Below are 21672 nucleotides of genomic sequence, written 5' to 3' on the forward strand. Positions count from 1 at the left end.
CTCCCTGAATTGGTATTCACAAAAAGAATACACTTATGACTTTCTTTTGGTGTGTTGTGGATAATTTAGATGATAATATTCCAGTCCAGCCATGCTTGAAATGCACCATTTCTTGGTTAAGATTACGGTGGAGGTGAATTTTATTAGTAAATTACTTACATTTACACTGTTTGCTATTGTATGACTTTAGGATACTGGGAATATAGAGCTTAAAGAACAACTCCGGCGCAAAATGAACCGTTGGTCTAATTACACATTGGTACATAGTCAACCGTTCTCAGAGATTTGTTTTCATGGTTATCGAATGTAAAGAGTTTTATCTCTAAAAACTGTTTAGCTTATATGGGGCATAGAGTAATGAACATAAAAATCGCTAGTTAATACCACTAACAAGGCTCAAAATTAGAGCCTGACCGATAAAGGATTTTGAGGGCCGATACCGATACAAATATTTGTTGGTTTTAAAATCCGATATTCCGATATCGGACGATATTTTTAGGGCTGTCGCGGTTATGGAATTTCCCTTGCGGTAATGTTGAGTGGCTCAATAGCGCGATATGCAGTATTACCGCCATTTATTTATTTATTTAGCTAATTTATATGTTTTTGTTGCTATATAAATAATGTTTACGATGTGGACAAAAACGAGGACATTTTCAGTAACCAATATAACCGAAACTAAACAGCGTCTACAGTATATGCGCATTGAAAGACTTTAACTCAGCGCGCATATTGTTATGGCAACGGACTTTGAGCGAGTCATTGAACCGTTCATTCAACGAACACGTTTAAAAAAGCTGATTCAACAAGATGTTAATTATTTTTAACTTTGAGATTAAACTTTTCAAGGCTCAGCTGAGCAGCAATGCGTCGCATAGGCAACGCTGAAGCTGATGCTTCACTTATTAGAGACCCATTGATTCAATGCGTGACTCACTGATTTTATTTCGGCTTCCTTGTGTTGTGGGATGCTGACCAGCGCTGCTGCTGACGCGCATTTATGGGAAAATACCCGTGAAGAGAACGTTAAAATGATGATGCGACAAATTTTTCGCTTCCCTTTGACACGACAAGCTTTTCACGACTTCAAAGACAGACGCAGGTAATTGCACGCGCTCTGCCGATCTCTCTCATTCACTGTCTGTGTGAAGCCTGTAGGCTACACATCACCATGATAAACAGTCTTGTTATCATTATGAACTTGTTTAACATTCAATACACATGCATTAAGTTCAAAACAAGAAGGGTATAGCCTTAAAAAAAAACGTGAATATCGCGGTTGCTGCGGTTACGTGCTATCCTCTGCGGTTGACTTGTCAGAAGCGCGGTACTACAATATTGCGGTTACCGCGACAGCCCTAGATATTTTTATTTTATTTTTTTTTTTTTTCAGGAACACACAACAAAACACATTAACAGATTTCCCTAACATTAGTTATTTGTAGTTATGTATGAGTTTTAAATAAAATAATATGATAATGCATTTTAAAAAGAAACTTGTTTCTTTTATTGTCGCAACAGAACAAAGGAGGGACCAAAGCTCATTCATTAATTAACAAAGTTCATTAAATTCCACTGATGATAGTGGTATTAGCTAGCTTTATGGTTAGCTAGAATGTGTTGCGCGTTATAATCAAATGTTGCCAACAGGGACGGTGTAGGGTGCCCTCTGGTGGACAAACTATACAACTCCAACACTCCACTCCAAAATGGCATGTTTGAAGCGTGTTTCGTCCGTTTTTATTTTATTTTTGAAATATTAATTTATCGGCCATTATAACTGCCGATACCGATAGTTTGGAAAATGCCTAATACCGTCCGATAATATCGGCTTGCCGATATATCGGTCTGGCTCTACTCAAAATAGCCCAACACTAACACGGTAGCATAATCAGGGTCCCTACATGCAAACCGAAGCATTGGGAACATTGTAAGTGTACAGACTGTTAAATAAGAAGATATTTTATAAAGACAGTCCACTTTGCGAATACAGGCAGGAGACATCTTTGGAAAACAGTCTTGAGCAGTCGAACCACGAACGCCGAGCCAAGTGCGCTGGTGAGATGTGAACAAGCCAAAACTTGGCTCTTCGTTCGTGGTTCGACTGCTCGAGACTGTTTTCCAAAGATGGCTCCTGCCTGTTTCCGCGGCATCATTTTGCGCGGGGTTGTCCTTTAAGTAATATGGGCTACGTGTATGAATTATACAGTTGTTTCATAAGTTTTTATTTTCTTACTTTCAGACTAACAAAGGGGATGCTCTGGCCAACCGGGTCCAAAACACACTTGGAAATTATGATGAAATGAAGGAGCTTCTGACTAGCCATTCCAACCAGAGTCACCTTGTAGGCATTCCTAAGAACTCTGTTCCCCAGACTCCCGTGGATAAACCCGACCAGCCAGGCTTTTTCCCTGAGGCTCAGCGAAGCCGAGCTGCTCCGTCCCAACCTGGAGGCCACAGCACCTCTATGCCCCCACCCCCTGCCAACACCATGCCAAGTTCTAGCGTTGCACATGGACACCAAGGCAAAAAGTTACGGTCTTCAGACTGGTCACGAGGGGGTCACGGTTCAAGTGGAACCCAGACCGCTCAAGCGGTCAGCCGGGGCAAGCACTCCAGTCACGAGCAGACCTCTAGTAGACATGACCAGGACCAAGAGGACTCAAGTCCCAATCCCAGCGGACCTACAACTTCATCACACTCCAATAGGAAGCAGTCTGGCAAAGGACCAGCCACAGCCGAGCTTGGCCTCGGAAAGTCTCCCGCTGAGCAGGACTCTTGCTCCCATGGCTCGAACTCACCAATGGCTTCTACATCCCTGCTTCCAAGCGGCCTCTTGACGCCGACATTTCCTCAAGGTCTCCACTGCAAGCCCAGCAGTGCTGTGCAGCAGAAACCCACTGCCTACGTCAGGCCCATGGACGGCCAAGACCAGGTCCCCAACGACTCCCCAGAGCTCAAACCCCCCGTGGAGCTGGTGGAAGGGTACAACAGTGTGCCATTTGGAGGTCTGCTGGATACCAAAAGCAGCACGGCTGTGACCAAAGGGAAAATTCCTAAGCTGACACTGCCGCAATCCGGGGAGGTGAGTGCGACCATTTTCTGTCTTAGTTAAAGGGCAGGCTTCCTGCAGATGTTGTAGTCATTTGCTCTCGTTTGGATGCAGCGGTAGTTGGACAAGAACAGTTGGCAGATAGGCTTGGCACTGTTGACTTTCCCCTGCCTAGGTCTGTTTTGCATTGAAAGCTGGCAGGACGAGGGGCTGACATAATGGTGTGCTTCATTAATAATCAGCTAATGAACCTCAGGCTTTCCTGTGAACCTACCTACTCTACAAGGAAGTCTTCTTGTTGGCGTGTTTAAAGATCAATTTCTTTGTAGCTTTGCTGGTTTGAACGGAGGGAAATTCTTACCTCAGTAATTGTCCCGTGCTTAGGTTGCTGAAGTAAGTTGATTTTGGCTCTCCTCTGAGAGAAGAAACAATTCTAGAGTTAAAACTACTCAGAAGATCTGTGTGATTGAATGATGTATAATGACATGGGTCAATGTTATATTTGATTATATTTCCCAGTTAAAGGCAATGCTTGAAAATGGTGACTTCTGAGCGAAATAATGCACCTCTTTGTTATGTAAGTCATTGTTGGTGTTTTCCCATTATACGTAATGATCATATCTGTCATCACTGATTGTTTTTCCATCTTTGAATCCTTTTTTTTCTTTATTTGGCCATGATTTGTGTGCACAGATCTACAATTCCAGCAAACCAAAAGGCTTTACAATTAAATGAAATGTACTAAATATTGCTATAGATGAAGCAATATCATGCAGTCAGTCAAGATGAATTCACCGACAAGAATCAAGAATGTTCAAAGAAATCTCCTTTGTAACTTTCATAAGACTTTCATAATTGTTCATTAAGCAACTATTCATGAAGCACTGGTCCACGTGAAAGATTGCCAACTAGATATAATCTGGTTTCACTGAGATGATCTGTCTCGACCTTTAACGTGGTAACATCTCAATAATTCATGTCCCTTAAACACCTCTGAAGACCCTCCATGTCTTGAACATGTCGCATACACATTTTTACACTATTGATGGGCCCATATGTTTTGAATTAGCCCTCTGGAGGTTAAGACACTGGAGCTTTATCACCGGCAATGTTAACTTCATCCCTTCTGTGGGACCAACACTTAGGGCAGAGTTCTGTTGACCTTGCTAGGGTCGTGATACATGAGCCACACTGAAGCCGTTTACAGTGCCGTCACTTTATTTGAATGGCTGCCAGAACGGGGATTTGATCCGATGGCATTCTGCAGAGAGAAATAGCTGCATTTGAAGGCCCAGCATGGTCCTTTAGGATAGCGGATACCATCATTTAGGATTTAGCCAATAGCTGGTCTTAGATTAAAGATAATAGATTGTGGCGGGCTAATAGTTCTGTTATTATGCTTTAGGCTCATGTTTAGCTCGTTAAAACCCCAGGAGCAGCTAATTAATTTCTTCACTCTGAGGTGGTATCTTGTGAGAGGTAATTTTCTTGGATTTCCAATGCCAGGTTTGAAAAATAGCCTCGTATCGGTGCCTTAAGCGTGTTTGAGCAGTAGGTTGAAAATCCCATCCCTCTTACCTACGGGTTTAATCCAGATAAAGCAAACAAACCAAATAAGATAAGGTGCGGTAAACAAGAGTGGCATATGATTGAACAGGTTGACTTGCTGTTATCCAACCATGGCGAGGCAGCCAGCTGTTCTCCCTCTTTGTTCTATGGGGATCTCGACGACCATCGGGCTCCAAATTGCACTATCGCCCATCTTGAAGCATATGGTACGTTCGCACGGTACAGTTAAGCATGTGGCAGGAGTGAAAACCTGGGGAATTTTAATTGCTCTGAGAGTGCCCTCATACCGGTCAGCTTGCAGGAAAATGGAGATAGATGTTGTTATTGCAAAGAGGTGCAGGCATAGAAGACCCCCCGTAGGGTGGGCCCCAGCTGGGTCTACGCCATCTTTCCCTACCCCTCCTTCTGACAGATGAGTCACTGCCTGAAAGTGAAAAGAGAGAGATGCAAAAGGGGGAAAAATAAATTGGGAAAAAGCAGAGAGTAACGAATACAGGACTAGTAGGATTAAAATGGAACGCAAGAGAGTATGGGTAGAGCTGCTCTTTCAAGATGGCTCTCAAGAGAAAAAAAAAAACGTCTTCAAGGACATTGATTTGATTTTTTTTTCCCACTCTGCCTTGCGTAGCTTTAGTTTGTTAAAAGGAGTGGATTCTGTTGAAGCGGCTCTCGTGGGATTCACCTGTACTGTGTTGTACTGGCTACTTATTATTCCACAGCTCTTCAGGCTTATTTATCCAGGTTCGCTCTGGCTGAGGTGTTGAATTGTGTGAAAGCCTTTCCTGATTGTATATCCTCCCAGGTTTTCTTTGTTGTCACATGAGCGGATGGTATTTTATTGTGCTCAAAAATTGGCAGAATGCTCCTTGGTTGCTTAAATCTTTTTTTTCCGAGAGACGAACTATTGTCAGTGGTAATGGTGCGATTCACGTACAAATCTTTCTAAGCTGGTTCTTTGTGTTGATTCAGGCAAAACAAAACTGTGAAGAGGATGACATGTTGGAACCAAAACAATGCAACATTTGAGACTGTTAATATCACACATTCAAAACTATAGACACTAGGGCTGTCAAACGATTAATCGCAATTAATCGCATCCAAAATTAAAGTCTTTGATTACATAATATATGTGGGTGCACTGTGTATAACTATTTTATATATATATAAATACACACATATGCTTGTATATATTTAAGAAATATTTTTCATGTATGTACTGTATATCATTTATAATTTATATTATATATAAATATCAATATTTTATATATAAATAATATGTTTTCTTAAATATACATGCATATGTGTGTGTGTATGTATATATATATATGAATATATATATATATATATATATATATATATATATATATATATATATATATATATATTAGGGCTGTGAAATGATTAATCGCGATTAATCGCTTTCAAAATAAAAGTTTGTTTTTGCATAATATATGTGTGTGTAGTGTGTTTAATTATTTTGTATAAAGAAACACACATGCATGTATATATTTAAGAAAAATGTGTTCTCAATATATCAAATATTTATATTTATATATAATATTAATTATGTATATATATATATATATATATATATATATATATATATATACATGCAAATATATCTTAAATATACTGTATACATGCATGTGTGTTTTTATATATACAAAATAATTATACACACTACACACACATATATTACGTAAACACAAACTTTTATTTTAATCGCGATTAATCGTTTCACAGCCCTAATATATATATATATATATATATATATATATATATATATATATATATATATATAATTATACACAGTGCACCCACATATATTATACATGCATGTGTGTTTTTATATATACAAAATAATTATACACACTACACACATATATTACCTAAACACAAACTTTTATTTTGGATGCGATTAATCACGATTAATTGTTTGACAGCCCTAATATATATATATATATATATATATATATATATATATATATATATATATATATATATATATATATATATAATTATACACAGTGCACCCACATATATTATGTAAACACAAACTTTTATTTTGGATGCGATTAATCATGATTAATTGTTTGACAGCCCTAATATATATATATATATATATATATATATATATATATATATATATATATAAATATATATAATTATACACAGTGCATCCCACATATATTATGTAAACACAAATTTTTATTTTGGATGTGATTAATCACGATTAATTGTTTGACAGCCCTAATAGACACACAAAGCATTCAGAAACTTATTTTCTTCACTGAAAAAAAATAAATAAATGCAGAATGTGTGATGACCCAAAGTCATCAACCAACTTTCTGAACTTTTCAATGCCAATTGCCAATGTCACAATAGTTTTGTGGACCTAGAGTATAGTAGAACGAGAGATGAGTAAAAAATTAATAAAAATAAGGAACATTGTTTCAAAGTTTTTGATTGCAAACTGCTGTCACAGTAACACTAAGAATCTAATGAAAATAGATTCAATTTTGATTGATGAAAGTGGCTTTTAATATACACATTTTAATTTGAAAACTGAAACAAATCATTAACCAGTAGACTAAAATTAATCAAACTTCTCTAATTGTGAGTTATAATAGCTTTATAGTGGCTTGCTAACTTCTTCAGACTGCCACACACTTCTGTACTGTTAAAAGAGTGACTCCTAAAACTGCCATTCTTTGGTTTGAATAGCAGAAGCGTGTTCCCCCTGATAGGCATGAAATGTTCCCTTGTGCCACCCCACCACAAAATATTTTGACAGGTTGAGCACTCCGCAGAGTGATAAGACTGTGCTAAATGGCTCTGGAAGCATCCCGTTATCGCCTGGTGTATTGATTAGTGTCGAGCGTTGTGCTGCTCGCTGTGAAAGAGCGGTTCACTTTTCTTTTCTTTTTTTTTTTCAGTGTATGAGACATCGACAGACAGATAAGACTATTGATCCATCTAAAAACAGTTATTGCACCCAGTATCACCCAGTCTTTATGTGACTAATAGCTTTATCACTAGCTCCTTGAAGCGGAGATTTGACAAGACAATAATACCGGTGAAGATATAGCATGCTGGGCTATTTAAAACGATGAAAGATCATGCTTTGTTTGGTAATTCATTTTATTCAGATGTACTTTTACATAACATTTTACATTGACAGCGTGTGTTACCTGTTGTGATAAAGTGTTATAAATCATATATCAATGTAATTATGTTGATATACTATTCCACATATGTAAACACTTTGATAATATCACACTGTCATGTCAACCCATTTTGAATTTTGTAATATCCAATGGTGTCTGAGAATTGTCTTCGGTTCAGAAGTATCCCTGGTCTGTTCTATGACTAAATATAGTAGGACCTGAAAGCAATCTCAGTGGGCAGCAGAGGTGAATGATGTCATGGCGTTGAGGACTGGAGTCTGGGTCGGGAGTCTGGCAGAGGAGTTCTCATCAAGCCACAGTCTCCTTTCTGATTGCTCTTTGTGATCAGATATAATGGAGACGCCGACATCTGCTGCATATAAATGCAGTCCCTCTGTTTCCCTGGCCATGTCGATCCCAGGTCAGAACAGAGTGATTGCACGATCGGCGGATAAGATCACAGTAAAATCTCAGCTGCTGATCATGTACATTAGCATTTAGTTTCCAAATCGGACCTCTGTAAACCTCTGAAGCTACAGGTGAGGTTTCACTAAACTGCACAATGACTGTTTCCAAGCCAGTTTCCTCATCAAACACAAAGTCCCGCCCCAAACTCACACCATTGGTTTAACCAGTGTTGTCAGGTCGTGATGTTCAAACAAGCAATGTTTTGAAAGCACAACAGTGTTTATACTTTTTTATTTTAGGGGAATCAACTTAAAGATAGCTTGCTTAGCCAGTTGTCTGCAGTTAAACTGGGATTAAAGGGATAGTTCACTTTGAAATTGTCCAAGATGTAGGTGTCTTGTTTCCACAGTATTTTCAATTTTGACATTTTTTAGGTCAAACCTTTCTTGTCTATCAGTCATATAATGGAGGTTTAGGGGATCCTCCCCTCGGTTCACTACTAAAGAGCATGCACAGAAAAGTCCAAATTAAACATGATTTAATGACTCGTAAATGTAAGTAGATTGATGGCCTAAGACACGAAACGAGCGGTTTGTGTGAGAAAACGAACAGTATTTATAATGTTTTTACCTCTTGTAACCATAGCAACGTCCAAGTGATCTGAAGGCCCGAGCTTTGGTCTGCGCAAGTGCTGGAAATTTAAGTGCCGGAAGTGATATCTCGCGCGGTTGCGAAAAAAGATATCAACGTTGTCTGTTGATATATCAAAATCGTCTTCCATTCGAATTTCCTGTATATCTAAATATGTTTAGATCTTCACAGTGAAGGATACCACTTCTGAAATCTCTGTCTAAACAATGAGTGACGTACCTGTACACGCGCGAGAGATCACTTCCGGGGCTTTCCGGCGCTTGCGCAGACAGAAGCGCCCTCGTCCTCAGAGTACTTGGACGTGACTGATTACAAGAGGTAAAAATAATATAAATACTGTTCGTTTTCTCACACAAACCGCTCATTTTGTGTCTTAGGCCATCAATGTGTACTTACATTTACGAGTCATTAAATCATGTTTAATTTGGACTTCTCTGTGCATGCTCTTTGAGGTGGACTCCATAGACCTCCATTATATGACTGATAGACATGAACGGTTTGACCTAAAAATATCAAAATTGAAAGTACTGTGGAAACAAAGACACCTACATCGTGGATGCCCTTGAGGTAAGATAAAACATATCAAAAAATAATTTCAAAGTGAACTATCCCTTTAACAAAAAGATTTGACAATTTGACAACATATTCTTTACTTTCCACATACTGTCATATCACTTTTTTTTGTATACAAGTTCATTTCATTAGTTAAAAAGATGCATATATGAAGAGTTCAGATGCAAAAGCCTCTAAATGCCATTTGAAATTTTCTTTTTTAATGATGATTTTTGTCAAACTTGTATATTTAAGTTCAGTAATTTCTCTTAAATAACAATTAATAGGTAATTATCATTGCCATTTAAGTGAAATCACTGAACTTAAATATACAAGCTTGATAAAAATCATCATTAAAGAAGAAAATTTCAAATGGCACTTAGAGGCTTTTGCATCTGAACTCTTCATATATTAACTGCAAGTTTAATAAAAACACAAATGTTTCCAAGAGAAGTTAGCAGCTAATGTTTAATGCTAAATTCATTTGACTTATTCAGGTTTAAAGTGTTAAAAACGAATTGGCCCAGATAGGGTCTATTTATCCACTGATGACCGCAAAATGTTTTTTTAGTGTGATTTTTTTTTTTTTTTTTTTTTTTTTTTTAGTGTAGCGTCTGTCAAAGACAGTCATTCGAGCTCTGCCCAGCCAAGCCGGGTTATTAAAACAGCGTTTGCCGTAACAGGCAGAGAAGTCTTTATCTCGCATGGAGCCCCAGCTCCATCTCACAGGACAGGAAGTCATTTCCAGGAACATTTGATTACACCGGGCTGCCAAGACTCACAAAGCAAGACGCCACTTCCCCCCAGAAAGCATCCTCACCCACACTGAGTCATCTAGTGCTGGATCGTGTGCATGGAGCTGTAACGTAGACCGCACTGTGGTGTATTATAATGATTAATGGCTGTGCAATCATCTACGTGCATAATTCTGGGAATTTTGGATATGTGGATATTTTAGAAGCAAGGAAGTGTGTTTAAAAAGAGATGCATATGAGCTGCACATAGCAATGTGTGCACTCTACTACACACTAATACATCTCTACTTTTGAATATGGCACTCAATCTATGATAGTTTTGTATATTACGCATTATTAGTTTGCATTTTGGGTTAGGATATTTGTAAATTATTAACATTATTACGAACAGCTGTGGAGAATGTAGTTAGTGTCCATGGTGACTGATGAATGGGTGGGAAACCAGAACAAAGGAACACATGTGATGAGTGAAAACTAAAAGAAACTGTGTTATGATTGACCTTGTAACGTGTGTTTGGTTCATTGCTTATAATGCTTTAAGAAATACAATAAAATAATAATATAAAAATATATCCACAAGTTTCCTACGCCCCATGAGGCCTTGCGTCAAAAGTGGGCGCGACTTCCGGTTAGAAGTAAACAAAGCACGATTTGACATGCTTGACACTCATTCATTCAACAGTTGACAGTCAATCAAGTTATAGCGATCCAAACTAGCTAACGATGTGGGAACACAACCTCAACCAAATTCAAAAGGGTGAAATAACAGTACCTTTACCCTCCGCAGTAGTTGATTGGGAGTATTATAATAACATTATTAATAATCAATACTCATCAAGGCATGGTGACAGACAGTTGTGCGAGCTGACAAACAATTAAAATAAAAAATACACACTTAGTCATTGTGCTTTGGAGTTTATTCAAAATTATAAATGAATGTGCTACTTGAATACATTAACTGGCACATTTGGTATTCTGTCAACACAGGCTTTGATCCTGAGTTTAGGTGTAACATCAGTAGCGAACAGCCAATCACATGCTGATAGAGTTTATAGAATATTAAGAATTTAAACAAATGTACACAGGAAGATTCGTTGTCTTTTGGGAGGTGATGGAAACTACAGTTGTTGGCAGGATCAGAGACGGGCTCTGGCAGGATCACTCAGATTTCGTTTTCAGCTTATGTTCAAAACAATCACGTTTAAGCCACTGAACTAGTTTAATCCGGTTATACATACAACCGCGAACAGCACATGTTGTCCCTGAGCTCCGTAACACCATCTCTCATAAAGATTTGCGTCTTTAAATAGTAAAATAATTCTCCGAAAAACAGCTAGCCTTTTCGCTAACTAACACACAAAATACAATTGGAATGCTACTTCCGCCGCCTCACCGAAAGTTTCACCCACTTTATTTTTTACATGAGCGCCCCTCGGAAACTTGTGGATATATATATATTTTTAAATCCCTATGGGATAAATGAATGAAAAAAAATATATACCTCCAACGCAGCTGAAAAAGTGGGCGGGCACCAATGCACTCTGTTACCTAATTGCACAACCAATCACAATCTGCCAATCATACACTCCAAATCCCCTCCCCTCTTTTTCATCTTTGTGCTCAACCTTGAGGGTTCCACTTATCCAATTTCATGTGGCTCTTTTGAATATTTGCTTGTTTACAGTTATGCTAGCCAGTCCCAAACTCGGTGCTTCCTCTCCAGAGAGGCTAATGAGCTGAGACGAGTGAACAGGCAGCGATCTTTCAGCCGTGCACTGGTGAGGAAACGAGGATGCAAGTCTCTGGTTTGATTAGCTGCAGAAGCAAAATAACCAGTGCACACTGCAAGTCTGAGAGAAGTTAGCAGGGTGTCCGTGGTTCTTTCGGTGAAGTTATACAGTGCACTGTTGTAAAGTGACTTATTTACTGATTTGATCATGTTTAGTACACCGCTGACATGGGTTTTTCAATTATTCAGTATATGCCATTATGTAAAGAGCAGGATGGCTGAGATAAGAATTGAAAATGCTTCTGTTGAGCATTTTTGTAATTCTTGTCAGTTTCAGTGTATGGTAGGATATTCTGAAATGAAATGCATACATTTTTTTAAGAATTAACACATACCGTACATATATTACAAATTATGTTTTACTTGATTCTAAAGTGAATATCATGGTTATCCACTAGAAATGACTCAAGTGTTACTACGTCCAGAAGGAATGACTAATTACTTGGATCAGTATTCTGAAGTGAAAACCATTAGAACGCTCTAGTAATGACTGAAGCCAATGCAAGCTTTTTAGGTTTGGATTTGATTTAAAAAAAAAAAAAAAACACTCGAGTCATTACTAGCAAAATGAACCTTTGGTCTAATTAGACCTAGTCGACCGTTCTCTGGGATTTGTTTTCATGATAATCGGATGTAAAGAGTTTTATTTCTAAAAACTGTTTGCCGTAAACGCTAGGATATGGGGGCATATAATAAGTAAAAAGAAATCGCTAGTTTATACCATTAACAAGGCTCAAAATAGCCCCACACTAACACAGTAACATAATGAGGCTTCCCTACATTCAAACCGAAGCATTGAGAACTTTGTAAGTGTACAGACCGTTTAATAAGAAGATATTTTATAAAGACAGTTCACTTCATGTATACAGGCAGTAGCCATCTTAGAAGTAGCCTCGTCTCGATAAGTCGAACCACGAACGACATGCCAAATGAGCTGAACTGTATTAAGTTCAGCGAACTTCTGAACTGTTTGAACGGCGTTTGTAGTTCGACTTGTCGAGACTGTTTCCAAAGATGGCTGCTGCCTGTAGTCTTTATAAAATATCTTTTTGTTAAACGGTCTGTACACTTACAAAGTTCTCAATGCTTTGTTTTGGATGTATGGACCCTCATTATGTTACTGGGTTACACTTTATTTCGATAGTCACTTTAGACATTCTACTAACTATAAGTAACTTTTCAACTACATGTCAACTAAGTGTCATTAGACTATTAGTATATTATAGTAGACTGTCAGTAGACTGTTAGGTTAGGGTTAGGTGTTAGGGTTCAGGTTAGGAGAACAAGTTGACTTGTAGTTGCTAAGTTACTTATAGTCAGTTGAATATCTGTTGGGGGACGAACAAAATAAAGTGTTAGCAGATATTATGCTGACAGTCTACTAATACTCTAATGAACGATAGTTGACATGTAGCGGAAAAGTTACTTTTAGTTAGTTGAATGTCTAAAGTGGACTATCAAAATAAAGTGTTACCTGTTACTGTGTTAGTATGGGGCTATTTTGAGCCTTGTTAGTGGTATAAACTAGCGATTTCTTTTTATTTATGCCCCCATATACTAGCGTATACGCTAAACAGTTTTTAGAGATACAACTCTTTACATTCGATTATCATGAAAACAAATCTCAGAGAACAGTCGACTAGGTACCAATGTGTAATTAGACCAAAGGTTCATTTTGCACTGGAGTTATCCTTTAAGTATACATACATACTCATTGAATTATAAACCAGTATATAGTAGTTCTTTGTAGTCCTCTGGGTGGTATGAAAAAAAAGGTAACACTTTAGAATACGGTTCCTTCGTTAATGATTAACAACATAAGAACTAATGAGTAACACAATATTAACAATCTAGTAGTCTCAGCCTCAGACGTCACGCCCACGGAACGTTGGCTAAACGTCTGATGCATATGGTACACTTAACTGGAAACACTTCAGGAATGTCGAAGTCGTCATCTGATTGGTTGAATTTTATCGGATTTCCGGGGGGCGTCAGTGTCGCGTTTATTTTCGGTCCGCCGGGAAACAAAGCGCAGAAGTGTGATTGCAGAAGAAAAACTGTTGTGTTTATGAGTGACAATGAGCATTAATCAAGATCAGCTTAACGTAGTTGTATGTCCCCTCCTATCAATTATGGAAGATCAAGTGAAGTACTTAATTGCGAAGGGGATATCAGCCGCGTTTGTGGGCAAACATGAAACAACAGACGCTGACATCGCAGCTGGCCGATTCAGTATTCATATATAGGGCGCACACTGGATTATAAGGTGCATAAGATACTGCAGAGTCAAACGTTTGACTGCGAGTATTCAATGTGCGGCGGCTCGCTGACAGCTAACGTTACAGCTGGCTGTTTTGAATGAGACGAGCCGGTTACTGTGAACGGGGAGCGCTTTATGAACATAACTGTGACGCACGAGCAGCGCCGGGGACAGTGTGTCTGAGTGAGCGCTCGTGAGCACGTGATTTACACACATAACCTGATTTATACGAGGTTGAACTGGCCGTGTGACAAAGCGGGCATAAGATGGACATGAGCGTGAGTTCGTGGGTGAATTTAATAACGCGGACCGTTGTTAACGAGCGCCTCCGGTGACTGCTGCTGAGTGACTGACTTGTTGCACGCCGGTCTGATGTTGTGGGGACATTTCCACGCCCCGAAACGTGACGCTGAATGAAACGAACTGTAATTGGTTGTTTGACATGTCGGTCAAACGGCCTTATGGGCGGGCCTTGGCCAAAGAAAGCTGCTATGAATTCCAGACCTTCAGCCGTCAGTCTGAAGGTCTGGCTACGCGAGACTAACAATCTAGTAACTATTATTAACTAACAAGAAACTCTGATTAACGAACTAGTAAGTAATAGCGCAGAGATGAAAATGGTAGTTCACTATTAACTAATCAATAACTACTCTAACTACTAATGCTTCCCAGAAAACTACTGAAAAAGTTTATTAAAAATCTAGTAACTAGTCTTAACTATAAAAAAAAAACTCTGATTAACGAATTAGTAAGTAATAGCGCACAGATGAAAGTGGTACTTCATACTTCTATGGGAATTACTAATTACTTGGATCCGTATTATAAAGTGAAGATCATTGGAACTAACTAGTAATGACTCAAGTGTTACTATTAGTGTATCTAGTGTGACTAGTGTATCTAGTCATGACTTGTGCAACCAAACACTAAAGTCATTTCAAGCGTTTGACATTTTTGGTGAACTTTAGTATACTTTTAGAAAATTTCTTTAGAAGTATGTTGTAACACTTGAGTCGTTACTAGTTAGCTTTAGCTTAGAGTTTTATTTAGTTAATAGTAGTTAGATTGTTAATACACTTTTTCAGTAGTTCTCTGGGAAGCATTAGTAGTTATAGTAGTTATTGATTTGTTAATAGTGAACCCTTTCATCTTTCATCATACTTACTAGTTTGTTAATCAGAGTTTCTTGTTAGTTAATAGTTACTAGATTGATTGAGTTACTTATTGGTTCTTAGTTATTCATTAACGAAGGAACCGTATTCTAAAGTGTTACCAAAAAATATATAATAGTGAACTACCTCAACTGGTATTTACTAATTCGCTAATGTGAGGTTTTTTTTTTTTTTTTTTTTTTTTTAAATAGAGTTTTGTCAGGTAATAGTAGTCAAATGTCAATTTTGTACTCATTTTTTCCAGTGTAGTTATTCATTAATTTGTCTGGCCAATATCTTCTTCTGTTACTAATTTTAGTGGATGCTGATACAGTATGTATTTTCCACAGGTCTTACACAGGTCAAGACATTTTTGGAGCTCGGGTGAACTTTTGAGGTCTTCTATTTGTAAATTTGTTTTGCTGATGTGTCTAACTGATTGTTTGAGCAAATGATGCAAAAAACATTGTAAGCCTGGGGACGTTAGTTATAGTTTTTAGTATTTAATCACATAGGCATTGTAGTCAAAATTAAAAAGACTTAATCGGGATATATTTCAATGCCAGTGAGAGCTATACATTTTCCTTGAATTAACAGGTAAATACTTTTTTTTTTTTTTAATGCTAACGTCCTACAAGTGGGACTGCATTAGGAAAAGTAAATGACACATTTTTCTAAGCACCTCAGCAATGTTTCTGAGAGTCTAGAGTGTTTTTTTTTTCTGCAGTCTATGAGCCAGTGCCATCACGCCTGACCAAACATGCTGATCCTCAACATCTCAGTGTGTCACTACAAGCGGCCTTTGCTCTCGCTCCAGGCTCTGAGCTAAAGACTTCTAATATGACTCAAATGGATACAGAAATGTACTTAGAGAGAGAGGAGATTGTTAAGCAGCACATTTGCATAGAGGAATTGATGTAGTTTCAGCAAAGGCAGGAGTTCATTTGTAGGTGGGCCTAGGGAGAAATGATCATAGTTGACAACACTTAGTTGCATCTCAGAATTAGGTCACCCTGCCTTCTCTCTCTCTCTCTCTCTCTCTCTCTCTCTCTCTCTCTCTCTCTCTCTCTCTCTCTCTCTCTCTCTCTCTCTCTCTCTCTCTCTCTCTCTTCTCGCTCTCTCTCTCGCTTTTCTTCCCAGTCATGCATGATGGGCTGTTCTCATCAGCCTTTGTTTAATATCGCTTCAGAATTAATTTGGACTCATTAATGTGACTCTTTGCTGTGAACACACTAATACAGTCAGTAATGTGGCTAATAAACATAAAACGATTTGCTCCAAAAGTGTGTTTCAGCAAGCATGAAAGGATATAAATATGTAAAAAAGGAGAAAAATATAGAAAATAAACAATAATGGTATTGCAATTGATGCTATATTGTTATTAATATCTACCATTCCATACAGTTAATATTATTATTAATTACATCCATTATAGTAATTATGTTGTCCCTAATATTAGTTGGTAACACTTTATTTTACTAATAATATAATAATAATTATAAATGATGCATAATCACATGTGACTAACCCCATGTTATTAATTAATATTGCTCAGTGTTTAAATGTATAATTACACTTTAACAAGGACACATTCAAATCAAGTGTAACATGTTGTTATTGTTCTTTTATTCTCCATTCATATCAAATAAGTTCCCATTTATCCAAATTTAATTTTTATGTATTCTTTATTTTGAAATAATTCTGAATCTGACTGGATGAGCCAGTCTAAAATACTAATAAATGCACACATTTGAAAGCACATTGTAAATTAATGCAGGTTTTAATGTAATGTACAGTTACTAATTATATCACTTGCCACTGGAATTTCTATTCTGATTATTATTGTTAATAAATTAAACTTGCACATGAACAATGGTGTCTGTTATCATATTGCATTTGCTAATATATAATAATGGGTAAATTGAGCAAATGTAATTTAGTAATATTTCAATTGTTTATGGGGGACTAGTTAAATAATGCCTCTTATCTGTAATAAACTCACTGCCTCACACAGCCTCAAGTGGCTTATATATCAGATATAGCCTTAAAAAATGAAGTTGTGACATGAACTGTTGAATTTATCGAGCAAAAAGTCTAAAGAACATTCAGAAAACCAAACAAACAAGGGGCATGCAGTGATTTGTATGCAGAGACTATAGGTCTGCGTGATGATGTTGTCCCCAGACGTGTACCGGCTCCCCTCAGCGCATGTAGTTTGACCTTGAAGATATCATTTGGCCCAACCCTAGCCTCCTCAGGCGGAGAACTAGCGCTCTGTGACCGCTAGTTAATGAGTTCTATACACACCGCTAGCCGAGCCGAAGCGAGCACAACCGTACCCTCGACCAGACGCTAATCAGGCCAGGCTACTTCCTCTCACAGACGTGTCACACACGTGCCCAGGCGGATTAACAGCGAGATGAGAGAACGCGTCCACACTGAAAGATAGAGAGAAAGAGACAGAGAGGGGTTATTAGGAGGCTTTACCATCCAAAGTAACAGCTGGTATCATTTGCATAATACTCATCATTTTGCGAGGCTTCTTGTCAAATCATGATGGGGGGAAAAAAAACGTACTACAAAAACTAGTTCATTAGCGCTCACAGGAACAGATTTTATCCAGTATTTACAAGAATCCATGAACAATATCTGTACCTAAACATCTGTAGTAATATTTCATGGTATTATGTGTCAGATTCACGAATGCTTTAATTATTTGGTGTTTTAAGCTATTCTGTTAATGGTATTCATATATGGCATTGCATATAATGTCATTTGTCATTCTTAAGTTTACTTTAAAAAAAAAAAAAAAAACTTTTGCTGATAATTTTCTCACCCCCATGTCATCCAAGATATCCATGTCATTCTTTCTTCAGTCGAAAAGAAATTAAGGTTTTTGATGAAAACATTCTGAGATTTGTCTCCATATAATGGACTTTAATGGGAACCAAATGGTTCAAGGTCCAAAAGACACTTTCAGTGAAAACTGCAAACTGTTCAAAGGGCTTTAAACAATTTCAGATGATGAATAAGGGTCTTATTAAGCGAAACGATCACTCATTTCAAAAATAAATAATAACGTTTAAGTTTTATAAGCTCCAATGCTCACCTTGCTCTGTTCTGTGATGCACGTTCGTGACTCTCCTATTCAAACTCGTTCATCAAAATGAACAAATCTTTTCCAGAGTCAACTCGTTCATTTCGTTCATTGAATGAACCAAATGGCACGAAAAAACATTTGTTCGAACAGGAGAGTCACGAACGAAAAATTTGCAGTTTGCACTGAAAGTGTCTTTTGGACCTTGAACCGTTTGGTTCCCATTGAAGTCCATTATATGGAGAAAAATCATGGAATGTTTTCATCAAAAACCATATTTTATTATTATTATTATTATTATTATTTTTTCGACTGAAGAAAGAATGACAGACATCTTGGATGACATGGGGGTGAGTAAATTATCAGCAAAAGTTTTTTTTTTTTTTTTTTTAAGTGAACTTCTCCTTTAAGAATAAATATTTTATTAACTTAAGTATTAAAGGCACATTAATGTAAGCAAAACAAAACTCATTAGTGGCATTTGTTGCTTTTAAAGTAGTGGATTTGTTTTTTTTCTCTAATCTAATCATCTGTAAGACAAAAACAATCACATAGTTTAATATTTATTTATAAAAAAATCATTGCACTGTTAATTACTATTCAGATTCAAAAATGAAAATCAAAAAAAAAAAATCAAAAAAAAAAAATTGTTATGTCTACTTGGAAATTGTGAGACCTTCTTTTTTTTGTGTACTTTTAAGTAGGTTTTAAATCATGTTTTCATTTGTTTTAAGTCCCCCTGCGGTGAAAATCAAGTTTTTATTGTTGTTTATGTGTCTATGTGTTTTTTTTTTAAAATGCTTCAAGACAAACCATGTGCAGAAGTCAACACCATTGCTGAGTATTTTCTCCTTAAAACTGCAGTGAACCAAAGACAGTCTCGAAATCGCTGGTGTTTCTGACTTCACAAACTGCCATGTAAGCAATTGTGTCAATGTGTGATCATCAAAGAGTGGATCTCTGAATTGGTGTGAGTGAGTGGAGGCAGGGCTAATTTGCATATGCATAGAACAATGTATACTAAATGAGGCAAGGGTGTAGTCACATTCAAGCTATTACATTCAAGCCATGAATTTTAAGGAAAAAAACGTTAAGCAGGATGTAATTTTTGTTACCTAAGATGACTTTTATGGGAAATAATTAGTGACTACATGGGGACTTTAAGTATAGTATGATTTACCAAAATTAAAAAATAAATAAATAAATAAATAATAATAAATTTTTGCTTATATTGCAAACATAGCATCTCACCTGAGCTGCATTTTGCATGTAGCCATTGCTGACAAGCATGCAGGTTTTTCTCTCCATTTGTATCCCATCAACCCCTGGCCATTTGTGGTTTCGTGTTGCGGAAGGTTCTCAATGAAACAGGCTTCTTAAAGCAAAACCGCAGCAGATTTGCTTATTAAATTAGCCCATCTCTGCTTGACTGCATCATGGCTGGGAGGTAGATGGTTGCTGGGACCATGTAAAACCTGGATTGGACCCTCATAGCAATAACAAATGCATCTTTTCCCTCTCCTCCATTAGACCAGGTTTTGTAGTGTGTATTAGCCACTATAAATAAAAGCAGAATGACAAGTCCGCACCATTAGACTGTAGGTTAGAACGGTGTAACTGGTAAAAACAAAACATCTTGTAGAGGACCCACATTTTCACATCACAGCTTAAGGTCAGAGCTGCATTATCTCAGCTGCATTTATCTTTTTCGAGTGACATTGTGAACTACAAAACCATCATGATGTATGGTGCCTTTCAGGGGTGGATATTTATTGCTGCTACTGGTTTCAAGCCAGCCAACTTAAGGTTTTTGAATCAGATTACCATATTATTTTAGGTAATATGGCTTCTGGTTACCTTGAAGTTAAACTTTTAGGTCGCTTATACACTAGAGTCTAGAGACAGTTTCAATAAGAACGATGCACCACAAGATAATAGAAGAGACAATTGGTAACACTTCTTTATTTTGATGATAAATAAGGCTTTACAAATTCTCTTTAGAGTATCAGTAAAGCTTAATGTCTGTTAACAGTTTATTATGATGGTTCCTAAATCCAAAAGTTGAGAAAATGTTAATGTTTTCTTGGTGATTTCAAACAGGTTGGTCCTGTTGATCAATTTCACTGAGTTTTTGTTTCATATAAGGCACATCCTCAAAATTATTGAATCGTACGCATAACTGTCAAATCCTCCATCAAATATTTATCTAATGTTTAAGTGCTCTATGTAAACCAGATGAATGTGATGATACGGGGCAGCTTTTTAAGCAATGTTGCTGGGCAATGTTGCCGTCAAGGGGCAATCAGGTGAGACACAGGGCCCATGACTGACTTAAAATGTCCATATAAAAATTTGTTGCCCATTTTCAATGGGAAAGTGCCTTATCAACATCGCTCAAAAGAGCTGCCCTTGTATCATCACCTAAAGATTACATACACTGTAAAAAAAATAGTGATGGTTTAACTTAAAAAAAGTAAGTAACCTGGTTTCCTTAATTTTAAGTTCATTGAACTGGAAAAAGTGAGTTAATACAATGAAGGAGAATGATTTAATCATCAGAAACTCAAAATTATGTTATCTGAACTAAATAAATTATTTAAGTTGATTTGACAAAATTAAAAAATGAACAATATTGTTGGTTTAACTTAAAAAAAGTAAGTAACCTGGGTTGCCTTAAAATTTTAAGTTGATTGAACTGGAAAAAAGTGAGTTAATACAATGAAGGAGATTAATTTAATCATCAGAAACTCAAAATAATAAGTTATCTCAACTAAATAAATTATTATTAAGTTGATTTGACAAAAGACAAAATGTTGTGATTACTACACTGTAAAAAAAATATTGTTGGTTTAACTTAAAAAATTAAGTAACCTGGGTTGCCTTAAAATTTTAAGTTGATTGAACTGGAAAAATTGAGTTAATACAATGAAGGAAATTAATTTAATCATCAGAAACTCAAAATAATAAGTTATCTCAACTAAATAAATTATTATTAAGTTGATTTGACAAAAGAAACTACAGTATGTTGTGATGACAAATCTTGAAAATATATATATTTTTTTTTACAGTGTAGAAATCGATTTGAATGCTGTTTAGTGAAAAATGTGAATGGACCTAAAACCCATCCCTGTGGAATACCATGTATTAAGTTGTTTCAGCTTTGAGCCCAGTCCGTTTAATGCCAGTTAAAACCCTGAAACCCCCAATTATTTCCCCGACAACCC

The 21672-nt window shown here is 37.0% G+C and overlaps 1 protein-coding gene across 1 annotated transcript in view; it reads left to right on the forward strand.

Annotated features, from left to right (window-relative positions):
* Positions 1–21672, forward strand: part of aff2 (ALF transcription elongation factor 2) — a 293897-nt gene that overhangs the window by 84070 nt on the left and 188155 nt on the right. Inside the window, exon 3 of the mRNA XM_039648817.2 lies at positions 2243–3085. Coding sequence (XP_039504751.2) covers positions 2243–3085 — 843 coding nt within the window. The remainder of the gene's footprint in view (positions 1–2242; positions 3086–21672) is intronic.

The sequence above is a fragment of the Pimephales promelas genome, chromosome 9 (genome assembly GCF_988280905.1).
Source record: "Pimephales promelas chromosome 9, fPimPro1.hap1.1, whole genome shotgun sequence".
NCBI classification, from domain to species: Eukaryota; Metazoa; Chordata; class Actinopteri; order Cypriniformes; family Leuciscidae; genus Pimephales; species Pimephales promelas.